Source organism: Procambarus clarkii, chromosome 39 (genome assembly GCF_040958095.1).
Source record: "Procambarus clarkii isolate CNS0578487 chromosome 39, FALCON_Pclarkii_2.0, whole genome shotgun sequence".
NCBI lineage: Eukaryota > Metazoa > Arthropoda > Malacostraca > Decapoda > Cambaridae > Procambarus > Procambarus clarkii.
In genome coordinates, this window is record NC_091188.1 from 1,407,026 (window position 1) to 1,424,099 (window position 17,074).

Here is a 17,074-nt window from a genome sequence, read left to right on the forward strand (position 1 = left end):
GCCGTGTTTGGTCACCTATACACTAACAGTGTCAGCAACAACAACATATACACTAACAGTGTCAGCAATAACAACATATACACTAACAGTGTCAGCAACAACAACATATACACTAACAGTGTCAGCAACAACAACATATACACTAACAGTGTCAGCAACAACAACATATACACTAACAGTGTCAGCAACAACAACATTATATAAGTTAGTACCAGGTTAGGTCTAGATTATATTATTTTATTTTGATTTTCGTTTCCTTTGAAAATTTATCTTTCTTTATTTCCAATTGTTCAATTTTAGTGCAAAACTGTTTAGTTTCAACGAAAGAGATTTTAGTAAGTTGATGTCGGAAGGCAGCAAAGACAGACGGGATTGTAATACATCACATTGCCAACGGATGCAAGCTCGTTGACTGTTCTAACCGAGGGCTAACGAAGCTCATAACTATGATACATAAAATATATATCATAATAATAATTGTATTTGAGATAACGGTTCCTTTATTAGGCTAAATTAAAAGTGACGTCACGCTGTTTCCTGGCTGTATACTTTAGTATACAGCAAATATACTTTAGTCCTGAATGTTGTACAGGACTAACGTAAACTCGCGGTGTATATGCACCAAGCAATGTTCATGTTGGTATACACACACCTCTCTGTGTATATCTCCCATATTTATTTTTTGTATGCCAGGGGGGAGGGGGTAGAAATAGCCTAAGCTACTCTATCCCTTATTTGTATTTTGATGTATTTTTTGTATTTTTTTCTTGTCTCAATAAACATACTTAAACTTGAACATTGTATGTCAGAGGTGTTTACGGATCACACCAGCTGAGAACCTCAGACGGAGCCTCGTGTATATCTCAAGACGATCAAGTTTGTGTACTCTGTATAGCTTGTCCTTGCATGACCTAAAGACGATTTTAGGATTATATTATTGAAGAAAAAAACAAGATGCATAATATGCTTCTTTGCAGCGTAGTCACAAGCTAGCATAACGTAATGGTGATCCAGAAGACACGCACAACACATGTAAAAAAAAAAAAAAACGGACTCCTGAGGCTATGAGTTCATGAGGATAAAAACAGGTTACTGTTTGGAAGTTTTGGAACTCATTTCCACTCTGTTCACGCCATCTTTTTGTGTTGTTTTTTCACCATGAAGTGTTGAGGGTGCTCGGGTATTGGCATGTGAAGTACTGTTATTACTCAAAGTGGTTTCTTGAATGCAGTGTAGTGGTGTAAACATGAATTTAGCGGTGTTCGTTTGATGAAAAAGTAGAGAAGGTGTGTAAGCGGTGTTGATATGCGCTTAATTAAACTAGTAATAAGAACGTGTCACTGTTTGTGGTCGCTTATACAATCGGTAGTGAGAGTATTTAAGCACTGGTTTGCGCTAGTACAATGGTAGTGAGAATGTACAATGGTGTTGGTCCAGTGAATCTTGGAACTTTTTGTTCCCAGTAGCTGAATCTATAAAAACTACAACAGCATACAGTGAATGTTAGAGTTAGTGCTGGAGTTCATGTAATTATAATGAGTGATAAGTGTGAGCGCTGGATGCTTAATATACAGCAGTAAGAATTAGTGTGATATTAGTGTACGCTTAATATATATACGGTACTGAGGGTGAGTTTAAGTGTTGTGTAGCCTCACACTAGAAGCGGCTAAACCTTCACGTTAAGCGTGTGTGTGTGCCTAAAATTGAGCGTTCATCGCTGTTACCATCGACGGAGCAACAGCACTTGCAGCCTTTAACAAAGTAATTAAATAAGAAAACGTTTACGTCCCGCCATCAGTATGTCTTACGACCATGCTGTGTTTACACGCTCTCTTAGGTTATAGTGTTATTAAAACATTAGCAACCCTAAGTGGCGATCACTTACCACATGATGAAAGACTGGCTATACCATATTTCTTAAACACCGCCAGCTTTCATGTTATATAGTGGAAGACTTGAGAGAACCGGGAGAGAGGGAGAGAGCGAGGGGGTGTTATTATGTTGAAGGGGGAAGGGGGCCACAAGCCACAGTGCCAAACAGAAAACGGACGCGCCATGCTAAGACATGGAACATCTTGCATGTAATTACCAGCTATCTTCCGATTGGGCTTGAGTCACTGCCTGACATCACCCTGCAAGCCTTCACGACTCACGGGGCAGGGTTGTGGGGCGCCCTCGTACAACACACACACTCTCACGTCACTCTATCATCGCTCTTACCTGCCACTGACGAGAATACCAGACGTCCCACTCCTGACGGCAGACATAGTCACGATCCCTCACACACTCTTCTCACTTGCTGATAATCTCTGGGATCCGCGTAGTATTCCTACGTGTTCTTGCCATTCACTATTTCTTCCTTTGAATGCCTCAACAGTAACTGTTGGGATTCTCTTGAGCAATGGGAGGGATAAGCCGAAGATGTGCGGTCATCGTCATACGCGTAATTTGCACGAATCTCCTCCCTCAGTGATAACGTCTTCACCAGCTGGCACAGTACGAAGCCGCAAGGTTAAAGCACAAGTAAATTCACCCTTCCTAGAGAGATGTAGCGAAATCTAGGTCACCAAACAGCTCTTGCGGTGTTTTGGAGGTGGCCAGCACGCAAGGCTGCCCTGGTAACGGAGGTGCTACTGAGCGGGGTGGCCAGGCAGGTGGAGACGCAGCCGGGGGAGGGCCACCGTTGTGTTTACATCCTCAGGGGATCGATTCGTCTTTGTTCACCCCGCATGGCATGGGAGGAGGGGGCGCATGTCATGAGAGTAGAGGGCACATCGTAACGGAAGATGGTATGAGGAGTTGCTGGTATACGAGGAGCGATCACCATGGCTTTAGACTGAGGATGCCCATGCAAGAACATGTTAAATGACGCCCAGTATGGACGGACACAACAGTGGACTGGCGCATGATGATGACTAATGGAGAAAAATGCACAGTTAGGTCTTGCATGATGTAATCGAGAAATAAATTGGAAAACAACACACGAAGAAACCCATGCCATAACTAGAACATGGAAGAGAATGGTGCATGACATGGGAGTAGAAGGGCGCATGGCATGGGAGGCCCGCCACCCTGGTTAAACCTCTCGTTACATATACCAGGTTTGGTAAATCGGAGATGACCAAATACCTCGGTAGGTTCTACAATTAGGAGAGCCATGTACAACTGAAAACATTGGGTACAGTTATAGGATCCTCTGTCGCAGTCGAGTTACAGCCTAAAGGAGACATTGTCGGGTTGTTTGGCACCCTGTTGGGTTGTTTGGCACCCTGTTGGGTTGTATGTAGTTCATACGACGTACACCGCAATATAGGATGTTGACTGCACACTTGAGGAGAACTGTGAGCTCAAATATAGTCAAGAAATTTCTTCAAGAAGCATCCTTCAGAAGGTTAGGAAGCTTGTGAGGAACGAACAGGCCTAGAGATAACTTGCTAAGTCACACATAAAACAAATATACCAAAAAGAGATTCAATGGCCCAATAGGCGAGGGGGAGGGAGGGAATTAACAGAAGAAAGCACCAAGCCATTACGACTATATAGCACTGGGCAGCGGTCAGGATAAGGATTTGGGATGGGACAGGGGAAGAAGGAATGGTGCTCAACTACTTGAACGGTTGGGGATTGAACGCCGACCTGCACGAAGCTTACTAAACAATTTCTCCCCTCTCGTGAAAAGATTGAATTTCAGGCAGTTCGAAAGACAGCGAAGTGAACCAAATGGAAATTGTGTGTTGTCGATAACAACACAATTACATTCCGGGTTCCAGGATCTCTGAGAGCCACGAGACACGCCAGGTAGGGGACGTGCTCTTGGTCTCAGGTCTTACCGAACCTTCTCAGGCACGTGACACGTGCAGGTACGGATAATCGTACACGTGCAGGAGGACCACGTACGGAATATATGAGTGTGGGGATATGTCTCAGGTACGGACACGTACCGGTACGAATAGGGTACCAGGGGCAGAAACACACATTTTGACCTTTCCTTTTCTTCCCGTCCTCCTTCAGCACCACACATCTTCTCATTCCTATTCTTCCCTTCCATCCCCCCTTTACATCCTCTGACGCTCCCCCTTCCCATCCCGTGTCGCCCCCCCCTCTCTCCCATGCACGAATCCTCGCTACAAGACATCGCGTGATGGGTAGAGTTCCAATTTATCAAAATTACATATTCTCCTCGTTTCAATTGGATTGATTTGGGTCAGGTTTGAAGGCGATTGATTTTTCTCAGTTGTATCACATATAATGTGTCTTATACCAGGGACCGGGACCGTCTTCACCGTGTTCTTCACTGCTACGGTGACTGGTGAACCTTCCTCAGTGTTTATCTCCTGTCCCGGGAACCCCTTGTGACTCTCTCTCTCTGTCTCTCTCTGTCTCCCCCCCTCTCTCTCTCTCTCTCTCTCTCTCTCTCTCTCTCTCTCTCTCTCTCTCTCTCTCTCTCTCTCTCTCTCTCTCTCTCTCTCTCTCTCTCTCTCTCTCTCTCTCTCTCTCTCTCTCTCTCTCTCTCTCAATTCGTGTTCTCGTTTGTGGGGATATATTTTTCACACTATTAATATCCCTCTTATTGTGCCCTTTCATTCATTGGTGTACTTTAGTCATGTTCGTGTATTACTCTTCGTCCAGTATACCGAGTGTGTGGGGTATACTGGCGACACCCAGTATGCATGTGACATGCTCATGAAGTGTGTGTACGTGAGATGTACTGAAAACACCTGCCCAGTGTCTCACTCTGCTGGACACTTATCAACACAAAGACACGCTAGGGACTTGTCCAAGCCACAGAGGTTCCCCTCACCTCAACACGGACACCAGAGCGACTTGTCCAAGCCACAAAGGTTCCCCTCACCTCATCACGGACACCAGGGCGACTTGTCCAAGCCACAGAGGTTCCCCCTCACCTCATCACGGACACCAGGGCGACTTGTCCAAGCCACAGAGGTTCCCCTCACCATCCTGAGTTTGATATTTTTGTTTTGACCTTGGTAAGCAAGCCCGGAACTCAGAGTTCCCTCGTCACGACCCCTCTCTATTACCCCTCATAACCCCCTCATTACCCCTGCGACCCCAAATGACCCGGCCTGACCCAGCATTAAATCGGTCAGATGCCATAAAATCCGCGTAAATCTGGTCAACTTCCTGGAGGCGGGTCTCACCAACACGTATTAAAATGGAGCGGCGATTCTGAATCGCCTTGGTATGGTGTGCTGGTAAATGCCTCTAATTAGTTCTACATAATTATGCGTGTTAGCGTGATGCATGGACTCCGGAGGCCGATAGAGAGACGCAATACAGACGTTCATTTTCTGGTGTTACGAGGGGGAGCACAAACCGGGTTATTTGGCACCCCTGTCCGCTTGTTTGGTACCCTGTCGGGTTGTTTGGCACCCTGTCGGGTTGTTTGGTACCCTGTCGGGTTGTTTGGCACCCTGTCGGGTTGTTTGGTACCCTGTCGGGTTGTTTGGCACCCTGTCGGGTTGTTTGGCACCCTGTCGAGTTGTTTGGCACCCTGTCCGCTTGTTTGGTACCCTGTCGGGTTGTTTGGTACCCTGTCCGCTTGTTTGGTACCCAGTCGAGTTGTTTGGCACCCTGTCGGGTTGTTTGGCACCCTGTCGAGTTGTTTGGTACCCTGTCGAGTTGTTTGGTACCCTGTCGGGTTGTTTGGCACCCTGTCGGGTTGTTTGGTACCCTGTCGGGTTGTTTGGCACCCTGTCGGGTTGTTTGGCACCCTGTCGGGTTGTTTGGCACCCCGTCGAGTTGTTTGGTACCCTGTCCGCTTGTTTGGTACCCTGTCGAGTTGTTTGGTACCCTGTCGGGTTGTTTGGCACCCCGTCGAGTTGTTTGGTACCCTGTCCGCTTGTTTGGTACCCTGTCCGCTTGTTTGGTACCCAGTCGAGTTGTTTGGCACCCTGTCGGGTTGTTTGGCACCCTGTCGAGTTGTTTGGCACCCTGTCCGCTTGTTTGGCACCCTGTCGGGTTGTTTGGCACCCCGTCGAGTTGTTTGGTACCCTGTCCGCTTGTTTGGTACCCTGTCGAGTTGTTTGGCACCCTGTCGGGTTGTTTGGCACCCTGTCGGGTTGTTTGGCACCCTGTCGAGTTGTTTGGCACCCTGTCGGGTTGTTTGGCACCCTGTCGAGTTGTTTGGTACCCTGTCGGGTTGTTTGGTACCCTGTCGAGTTGTTTGGTACCCTGTCGAGTTGTTTGGTACCCTGTCGGGTTGTTTGGCACCCTGTCGGGTTGTTTGGTACCCTGTCGGGTTGTTTGGCACCCTGTCGGGTTGTTTGGCACCCTGTCGGGTTGTTTGGCACCCCGTCGAGTTGTTTGGTACCCTGTCCGCTTGTTTGGTACCCTGTCGAGTTGTTTGGTACCCTGTCGGGTTGTTTGGCACCCTGTCGGGTTGTTTGGCACCCCGTCGAGTTGTTTGGTACCCTGTCCGCTTGTTTGGTACCCTGTCGAGTTGTTTGGCACCCTGTCGAGTTGTTTGGTACCCTGTCCGCTTGTTTGGTACCCTGTCGGGTTGTTTGGCACCCTGTCGGGTTGTTTGGCACCCTGTCGGGTTGTTTGACACCCTGTCGGGTTGTTTGACACCCTGTCGGGTTGTTTGGCACCCTGTCGGGTTGTTTGACACCCTGTCGGGTTGTTTGGCACCCTGTCGGGTTGTTTGGCACCCTGTCGGGTTGTTTGGCACCCTGTCGGGTTGTTTGGCACCCTGTCGGGTTGTTTGGCACCCTGTCGGGTTGTTTGGCACCCTGTCGGGTTGTTTGGCACCCTGTCGGCTTGTTTGGTTTAGCACTCGCACTGCCAAGGTCGACCGCTTTGTTGCAGCTTTGATACTTATTAACACTCATTAAATAATTTGTTTTGATTTTTTAATTTATAAACAAAAAACAGAGTTAAGAATATCAGTAGAGCCAACCTCTCGAGGGTTATTAAGGTCTGTCAGCTGTGGAGGGTTATCAAGGCTTATCAGTCTGTGAGGAGGTTATCAAGGTCTATCACCCTTTGGAGGGTTATTAAGGCCTATGTACCTGTGGAGGGTTATCAAGCTGTGTACATCTCTCGGTGTATATGTCCCTTCCATATATGTGCTGCTCATTGCTCTTTCTACCTGCAAGAATCAGCTGAATAAGTCGTTCGAGGGTTGTGGCGATTGTAGTCAGAGAGTTTGGTTGTAGTGTGGTAGCTGCAGTGGTGGAGTAACTGCAGTAGTGGTGACTGATACACGGTGTATTTAAGTGGCAATAGAGTGTAGTCTGCCTTGAACACACATTAAGTGCTACTAAGACAAAATGTTTTTCTTCGTGAGGTTGTTATCGCATCGAGAGCAAGGAATAAAAACCAATTAGAATATGACTGACAAAGTCATCAAGCAGAGAGGCACTTTCGGGCGGAGGTGGTGCCAGGGTGACACAAACTGTATGATCGTGTCCGTGTTGTTTGACACTAAGCACGTGGGGGTCAGCACTATGAGTTACCACGCCTCTTATGTCAGGCTCCTACAATTACCTGTGATGGACCTTCAACTTCCGACCATCTTAGAAGCACCCACGGGTGCCAACTGCTAGGCTTTGTACCTCACCAAACGGCTTCGTTAATCTTGAGTGCAAACTACCTCTGTGAGAACCCAGAGACATAGTTACACACCGCGGCAACCCTTACCCACTTTGTGGGTCAGCCACATCACATCACCACACCTTCGGGTGAAGACCAAAGACACGGGACCAAAGAGCCAAAGCTCAGCCCCTCGCAAGCACAATTAGGTGAGTACACCACACACCACAGGCTGTTTAACACAAGGGGCACACGCACTAGGGGACACAGGTGGAAACTGAGTGCCCAAATGAGCCACAGAGATATTAGAAAGAAGTTTTTTAGTGTTAGAGTGGTTGACAAATGGACTGCATTAGGAAGTGATGTGGTGGAGGCTGACTCCATACACAGTTTCAAGTGTAGATATGATAGAGCCCAATAGGCTCAGGAACCTCTACACCTGTTGATTGACAGTTGGGAGGCGAGACCAAAGAGCCAGAGCTCAACCCCCGCAAGCACAACTAGATGAGTACAACTAGGTGAGTACACCACCACACAACACCAGCACACACTCACGCAGTTTTGTTATTTTAGTTCAGATGGCGATTTTGTCCATTCCCCGTCCTCCCAAGCCAGTGTTTACGTTTATCGATCTCTGTTGTGTACAATGGAACATAATGACCGTCTCGGAGTTGTTATTGAGAATAACAGAGGTGCGTGATGGACTGAGATGGTCCGGTACAAGGATACGTCCGGGCGATGGGAGGCACAGTAGTGCAGGCGGCCTGTGTCCCGATAATGGTCTGATTGGTAATGCATGCAACGTCCAGATAATGGGAGGTACAGAGAGAGAAGAGAGAGAGAGAGAGACAGAGACAGAGACAGAGACGGAAGTGTGAGTATCGGAAGCAACATTATGACGAGGGGGAAGTAGCAGTGGTGGCGTCCAAGAATAGTCACTGGGGGGCCAGTGAGATACTCCCCCAACCCCCCTGAGACAGGGATAGAGGAGTCCCCCCTGATGCAATGGAAAGGGGAATTCCTCCCCTCCCCCATCTACTCTCCCACGCTAAAATTCACCACGTTAAATTAAGTTGCTGTAAGTTTTCATAAACAAAAGAATGAAGGTTCATCCACGACATCATCTCTTGAGGTTCACGGGGGTTCCAACCCCGGTTCACCGTGTGTTCAGGGACCAAACGCACCCCCTATCCCCTTGTGTGCTTAACCAACCTCAGTCTCTGTTAGCCTGCACCACTGGGTACACTGGTATAGGGTGTACCACTACCACTGGGTACACTGGTATAGGGTGTACCACTACCACTGGGTACACTGGTATAGGGTGTACCACTACCACTGGGTACACTGGTATAGGGTGTACCACTACCACTGGGTACACTGGTATAGGGTGTACCACTACCACTGGGTACACTGGTATAGGGTGTACCACTACCACTGGGTACACTGGTATAGGGTGTACCACTACCACTGGGTACACTGGTATAGGGTGTACCACTACCACTGGGTACACTGGTATAGGGTGTACCACTACCACTGGGTACACTGGTATAGGGTGTACCACTACCACTGGGTACACTGGTATAGGGTGTACCACTACCACTGGGTACACTGGTATAGGGTGTACCACTACCACTGGGTACACTGGTATAGGGTGTACCACTACCACTGGGTACACTGGTATAGGGTGTACCACTACCACTGGGTACACTGGTATAGGGTGTACCACTACCACTGGGTACACTGGTATAGGGTGTACCACTACCACTGGGTACACTGGTATAGGGTGTAGTACCACATTAGGTTTACTGTCCACCTGGGTAGTGTGACCTAGCATGACGAGCATTCTTTTACAGGCGTGACAAACACACACAGGTGTGTTTGACAGGCGTGACAATCACACACAGGTGTGTTCGACAGGCGTGACAAACACACACAGGTGTGTTTGACAGGCGTGACAAACACACACAGGTGTGTTTGACAGGCGTGACAAACACACACAGGTGTGTTTGACAGGCGTGACAATCAAACAATTTGACAGACTAACAAGCACGCATTTGACAGACCGACAAGCACACCATTGACAGGCGTGACAAGCACAGCTTTTAACTGGGGTGACAAAGCAGTGCAAAGTTATTAAATCAGAACTGTTTAAAATCTTGAAGCTGTTTATTTTAGTTTACCTTTGAGTTCACAAATTTGAATCCACTGAAATATTAATATAGTGTACAGTAAGTAGCCTTGTATAAGTTAACTAAGTATGCCTTAAAAAATAGAGTTTTATTTTAGTACAGAATAGATCTAACCTATTGTTATTGTTTATTGGAATAGTAGAGGGGGATAAGGAGGATAAAGTGAATGGGAAGGAAGATAAAGATGTGAAGGAGTACCATTTAATAAAATTACAAAACCATTCTCTCCCAACATAGGGAGTTACGACACTCACACTCTTTAAGGCCTTAAACAATGTTACATAAGAGCCAAATCTTAGCAAGGAACATGTCGATACGAACAGAAAACGAGAACTTGAGAGAGAGTCAGTCCTGGGACTAGGCTTCTGGTATATTTAGCTTGGTGTTTGGTGGGGTCGTTCTGTGGTGGCTTGTGTTAGTTACTCTACGCAAGTGTTAGCAGACGTGCAACTTGGGTCAAGAGCATTATGCAAGTGGGGTATTAAGTAGCAACATATTCAGAGATCAACCGAGGCTTCGTGTGGGGGCTAATCCCTTTATGAAGTCGACGGAAGAGGCTGTAAGTTTCGACGGCTGTTTGGGGGGAGGAGAGGGTGAAGACTCAGGTGTTGTGTGTCCAGTGTCGTGTGTCATGTGTCCAGTGTCTTGTGTCATTTGTTTGTTCCATTGTCGTCACCGTCTAGCACACCAGTCACACACACCTGCTCTGAACGCTTCCAATTTTATTGAAGGCAGGTGTGTTTATGTCCTCAGCGGGACCTCAAAACAACAGACACAAATAACAGCACTCAGCCGGGGCCTCGTGTACCGGACTCGTCAAACATTTACCCAACCACATTCGAAACCTCTGCATCTTTCCTCACTCGTGACTACTTCTTACATTTATTAAACATTTTATGAGCCCCGAGGCACTACGAGATTGATTATAACAGTAATAACCCATGTTTCCAAGCTGGTAAATTGTTTAATAAAATGTAAACACAGCCGCTATGATTAAGGATAAGATGTAGAGGTTTCGTAAGTGGTTGAGTAAATGGTTAATGAATCCTGGCACGGGCTATGCGTCACTGTCGCAGAGTGCAAGACATGATCCATCTCCCCCCACGTTCTCTAGCGTGATATTTATACTCAATTTAGCCTCTCCCACGGACCGGTCACAATGCGGTTGTTACACTAATGACTGACCAGTTCGGATAACGAGCCGGCCAAGATGCGGTTATTAAATTGATGCTAGACCAATCCGGATGACACGACAGTGATTACTTTAGGCTGTGAATGCCAGCAGCGAGGCTTCTCGCTCCGTGACTCGTATTAACTTTAGTGTTTTGTGAGAAAGAATGTGTCATATCTTTATGTCATACATGACATGGCTCTGATGTCATGACTAGCGTGACACACTCATAGTACCTCAAAAAGTATATAAACATATTAACAACAGCTGCACCTTACTTTTTTTATATTTATGTTTGAGAAAATAACGTTATAATTCAGTTTTTTTTTTGTATTTTTTTCTCTATGATAATTATGACGCCGTCTGTGTTCAACTTATCGCAGATGTGTTAAATGAATTATATTTATCAGTCATCAGGCCCAGCATGATGACTGATAAATATGTCATCATGCTGGACATATTTACGGTGATCACTGTCGCTAACAGTGGTCGGGACCGTTATAACTGTACCGTGACCTCTTAACTGTACCGTGACTTCTTAACTACCGTGACCTCTTAACTGTACCGTGACCTCTTAACTACACCGCGTCTCGAATGTACCATAAATGTACCGTAATAATCTTGAAGAAGGAAAATGGGAGCAGGAATTTGAATTCCCAACCGCCCAGGAGCCTCAAGTCCTCTTGATAGAGGGGTGGTGAGGGGGATGATGTATGGGGGGGGGGATGATGAATGGGGGGGAAGGGGATTATAGGGGAGAGGGAAGAAGGTTTGTGAGGGAGGAGGATGAAGATTAAGCCACCCCAAGAGGTGGCACGGGCATGAATAGCCCGTTATGTGAGGATGAAAGGGTTGTATTGCGGGTGATGTGTGGTAGTGGGTGGTGTTTGGGGGTTGGTGGAGGGGATTATACGTAAAGGGGGGGGAGCAGGTTGTTGGTTAGTGGGGGGGAGGAGGGGTGTTGTGGAGGGGGGTGGGGGGAGGGGGGGGTTGATGTTCGTCGCTGCAATTACTCATAATGATTTTAGCAAGATAATCAAGGCGAAAATGTTGCAGGAATATTTTGTTATCGCGCTTTTGTTAACTAATGTAAGGCCACCCACCTCGGACACCACCACAGGCTGTGTCGACCTGGAGTTATTGTGAGATGTGACACCGTGCTCACAATACGTGACACCGTGCTCACAATACGTGACACCGTGCTCACAATACGTGACACTGTGCTCACAATACGTGACACCGTGCTCACAATACGTGACACTGTGCTCACAATACGTGACACAGTGCTCACAATACGTGACACAGTGCTCACAATACGTGACAGTGTACTCACAATACGTGACACTGTGCTCACAATACGTGACACTGTGCTCACAATACGTGACAGTGTACTCACAATACGTGACACCGTGCCCACAATACGTGACACCGTGCTCACAATACCTGACACCGTGCTCACAATACGTGACACCATACTTACAACACCCACTTTACAATTACATCAATTTCCTTATTTGCGTGCCACTTACAACTCATTTTCAATTTTAATTGATTAATTTAATACCGAGAGATACATTTTAATTTCAAATACACCAGTCCTCAACTATTGGAACTCGCTTATATCACAGAGATCTTTACCCGGATCTCAGATCAGGCGTGATTTATCTTTTTGGGGTTAGAGTTGTAATGTTCGAGACGTGGGGAATACCTCACGATACCTTACAGTACTGAATTGACCCCCCTTAGGCAAATTACGTCCCCTTCCGAAAGAGAGAGACGCCTCATCTCTAGAATTGACGACACAACTGTATCCCTGTCTTTACCTCCTGTCTCAGGCCCTGGGCATGAGACAGGAGGGACTACTGGCACTTGACAGAGGAGGACCTGTGGCACTGGCTCTCGTCGGCCTGGAATTGCCCGTCCACCGTCTGCCATTGGCTTAGAAGAGGGACGCGGAGACAGGTAGGACGCAGCTGGCCTGGGACAGGGGGCTCAGTCGTCGGGCCCTGTCGTGTTTAACGCACATTAGTAGTTGATAAATTCAATAAGGATTACCGGTGGATGGAAGCATGTTTGACCGACTCCTCACAGTCTGCCCCGGTCACCATTGCTTCACCTCGTCCTCGTATCCCTGTTCCTTGTCCTCGTATCCCAGCTCCTTGTCCTCGTATCCCAGCTCCTTGTCTTCGTATCCCAGCTCCTTGTCCTCGTATCCCAGCTCCTTATCTTCGTATCCCAGCTCCTTGTCCTCGTATCCCAGCTCCTTGACTTACTATCCCAGCTCCTTCATGTCCCATGCATCTGCTTGGTTTGGTTATTAAGGCAACAGCAGTTGCTTGCTGACTGACCAACACGAGTACTTTTATAAGAATTCTGTTGTACTCACAAAAGGTCCACGTTTTATTCCATTTATTTTATTGAGGCCACGAAAGGGAAGGCAATATTCGAATCAAAATTTTCGGGCTCACCATAGCCCGTGCTACTTAGAACTCTTAGTTCTAGGTAGCGAATCTTTAACAACAACAACAACTAAATTCTTAGGCCTAATCTAGCCCGTGTATGTACTTTATGACCTAAGATTGCTATTATTAGGCTTAGGATTGCTTTTCAAGGCCTAGGATAAATGATATTGTACAAATGATATTAAACAGTCCATTTTTGTACTTTCAACTAATTGTTACTATAAGTACTAACATTTTTGGAGTACATGGTTGTATAAATAGTACATATGCAATCCTGTACTTCGCATTTGCTTTGATTAGTTGCTTATGAAGCTTAGTACGTTAGATATTAAAGCGAGTAAAGGAGTATTGAGCGGAGCCTAACTCATTCTGGGTCACAGCCGCTTTGATCAAATGTCAGCGAAGCGTGTTTGGGAGGCGGGATGGCCCCATGTAACTCTGGGAGTGTGGTGTGATCAATGGTGTGTTGAAGGTCGCCTCTCTCGCTTACCTCAGCACTTGTGGAGGGGGCAGGTGTGGCTTGTGGGGGTGTGGGGGTGTGTGTGGCTTGTGGAGGGTTGTGGAGGTGTGGGTTGTGGAGGGTGGGTGTGTGGTTCGTTTCTGGGTATGTGTGGAGGATGTGAGGTGTTATGGAGCAGCCCGTCTTTAGTAGTGGTGTGTGGCTGGTGGAATATACACAGTATTACGCACCGTTGTATATCGCTGGCGTTTTGTATGTCCTCTTCCCCCCCCCCCTCGTAGTACTGACCTAACTGCACTTGCACGTCCTCCAGCTCCTGGGCCCCAGGCCTCTGCCAAGGGAAGACTCCCGACCCGCCTAAGCTCCTCCACGCAGACACTTGCAAATGTATATCTCATCTGATGTGACATCCACGTTGCTTAGTCTCTCACTCAAGGGTGCTCTGGTGCCTACCTCCGGGAGCTGGTCACCAGGTTCTGGTTCGAAGACTTCACGAGGCTTTAGCTCGGTGCTTCAGTTACTTCCATGTCACTATCACCTCTCCTCGCCGCTCTCGTGTTATGAGTTGAGCGTTCATAAGTGTTCTTTCCTCTAATGGCTGGTTGTTTGGGGGTTGGTGCTGGTCTTTAGTAGTCTTGGATGCTTGGCTGTCTCTTTTTCGTGTGTGTGTGTGTGTGTGTGTGTGTGTGTGTGTGTGTGTGTGTGTGTGTGTGTGTGTGTGTGTGGGGTATATGATGTGTATGCTGTATGTGTTCGTGTCTGTACTGTATTTGCTCATGTTTTTACTGCATGTGCGTGTTTGTGTGTGCATATATATGTGTGTGTGTATGAGCGTGCGCGAATGTGTCAGCGAGAGAGAGAGAGAGAGAGAGAGAGAGAGAGAGAGAGAGAGAGAGAGAGAGACAGACAGACAGACAGACAGACAGACAGACAGACAGACAGACAGACAGACAGACAGACAGACAGACAGACAGACAGACAGACAGACAGACTAAGGAAATATAAAGGAGCAAGCGTGAGGTAACCACCGCCGGCAGTTAGTACGCTCTTCACTCTTCTACACGCTTACTGTGCTATAATTAGGCACGAATACTCACACGCACCCGCGACCCACCCAATCCCCCCACCCACTCCCCCCTCCACCACCACACCCACCCCACACCCACTCCACCACACCCACTCCACCACACCCACTCCACCACACCCACTCCACCACACCCAATCTCCTTCACATCATCTTAAGTCATGTCTTGAGCAACACTTTCAAAATCACACTTATGACGTTTGACTTTATTCGTTGAAGGGGGGAGGGGGGAGAGGGGTCAGTTTGGGGTCATTCATGGGGGTCACAGTGGAGTAAGGGGTCATGGGGTCACGGTAGAGAAAGTGTCACTTATGGGGGTCAAGGCAGAGTGTGTCACGATGATTATGTGGATGGAGGAGTTGTTTAAGAGGATGGAACAATTGTGTGACGATGGAACAGTTGAATACGAGGATAAAACGGTTGTTTATGAGGATGGAACAGTCAAGTACATCACGCTGGTAACAAAGTGGTTCACAAGGGGGACAGTTTGCACACACACACACACACACACACACACACACACACACACACACACACACACACACACACACACACACACACACACACTGGTACATAATGCCCGCCCAACAATTAACAGCCGACCACGTGACCCGGGCCACCGACCGGACGAACATTCGTTATCATAATACTTTGCGTCTCTGGCGGCCCAAGTCGCTCCCGTCACAAAATAACAGCATTTAAGTCGTCAGTAATTATGAGTCAAATATAATGTTGCATGAAGGTAATGCTTTGGGAGGAGGACATGTGGATGCCCCTAGAGACGCGCCTGAATTGGGTAATTACAAGTAGTGCCATAGGAATCACCGTGGCTTTTGGCCCAGTGCCTGTTACACCTGCCTCGCCCCCCCCCTTCCCGCCATTCCACTTAGTGCCTGTCTGCTTTATTAGTGTGTGTGTTGGAGTGGTAATGGTGAGGTAGGGGGTACTAGTTAGTTGTAATTATTTAATTTATTGGATGTGACCTCGCTAGCCTCAGCCACAGGTCTAATTACTGGTCGTTAATTGGGTGGTCAAGCTGGGAGTTAGACGGTGGTGTGAGAGAGAGAGAGACAGAGAGAGAGAGAGAGAGAGAGAGAGAGAGAGAGAGAGAGAGAGAGAGAGAGAGAGAGAGAGAGAGAGAGAGAGAGAGAGGGAGAGAGGAAGAGGGAGAGAGAGGTTTATCACTGTCAAAATCATGTCATCTACCAAGACCTTGCCAGAACAAGGGTACACCCTTGGCGTTTACGCTGAATAAGTATATACCAACTGCTGCTCCCTCCTCCAGCACTCCACTTGCACCAGAATATTACACTGCAAAATTTGTCATATTAGAAGCCTCCATAATATTTGTCATTCCTAACATGATACGATTTGCTGTCTATCAGGAAACCTGGTCCTGTTTGTCAGTACCAGAAACCAGATATTCCGCGTGTTCCAACCTGCGTTAATCTTGAAAACCGTATACAGTATACAGCCAAAACTAACTATTATTTATTGCTCGGTCATGCACAGATGAGCGAGTGCCCTAGCAAGCCGTGGGGCTTCAATTGCATATATTACTAATATATCACTAAGAAAATAAATGAATAATTTAATTGATGAAATAGTATCGGGCAACATGCTATTCTGCAAACTATTCATAAATTAGAATCACATTTCATGTCTAAGGAATGTATATACCGAGAGGTGTACCCCGCTTCTTAGTGTATACTACACTTTGAAAGTTTACTTTAGTTCTGGGCTGTGTAGGGCTAAAGTATACAAGCTGGTTGGTCAGTAAGCTGTCGTGGTGGTCTTAATAACCCTCCAGAGGTTGATGGGCCTTAATAACCCTCCAGAGGTTGATGGGCCTTAATAACCCTCCAGAGGTTGATGGGCCTTAATAACCCTCCAGAGGTTGATGGGCCTTAATAACCCTTCAGAGGTTGATGGGCCTTAATAACCAGTCTAATCCTTCTACGTTTCAAATAAATCATGGCTTTTGATTTATCAATTAAATTGTCTATCTGTCTATCCTTATTAAAATCTGTCTTGAGCTCTAAATGAACCTCTCCTACTGTCTTTTACTTTGACGGTACACATAAGAAAATATATAATCAAATAATCTTGAAAATTAATTAAACTTGAGCACCTTTTGCCGCCCCATGTGTAGAA

At 47.0% G+C, this 17,074-nt stretch overlaps 2 protein-coding genes across 3 annotated transcripts in view; one reads left to right on the forward strand and one right to left on the reverse strand.

Annotated features, from left to right (window-relative positions):
* The window catches only part of LOC123760351 (uncharacterized), a 55,058-nt gene that overhangs the window by 31,815 nt on the left and 6,169 nt on the right, over nucleotides 1–17,074 (reverse strand). Inside the window, exon 1 of one of the 2 annotated variants that reach the window (XM_069338278.1) lies at nucleotides 2,221–2,698. The exons of the other annotated variant lie outside the window; for it this stretch is intronic. The gene's annotated coding sequence lies outside the window, so the exon portion shown is untranslated. Of the gene's footprint in view, nucleotides 1–2,220; nucleotides 2,699–17,074 lie in introns of those variants that run through there. 2 annotated transcript variants of the gene reach the window in all.
* The window catches only part of LOC123760352 (beta-1,4-glucuronyltransferase 1), a 29,669-nt gene continuing 22,767 nt past the window's right edge, over nucleotides 10,173–17,074 (forward strand). The window contains exon 1 of the mRNA XM_045745969.2: nucleotides 10,173–10,302. Within this exon, the coding sequence (XP_045601925.2) occupies nucleotides 10,282–10,302 (21 nt within the window). The 5' untranslated portion in view covers nucleotides 10,173–10,281. The remainder of the gene's footprint in view (nucleotides 10,303–17,074) is intronic.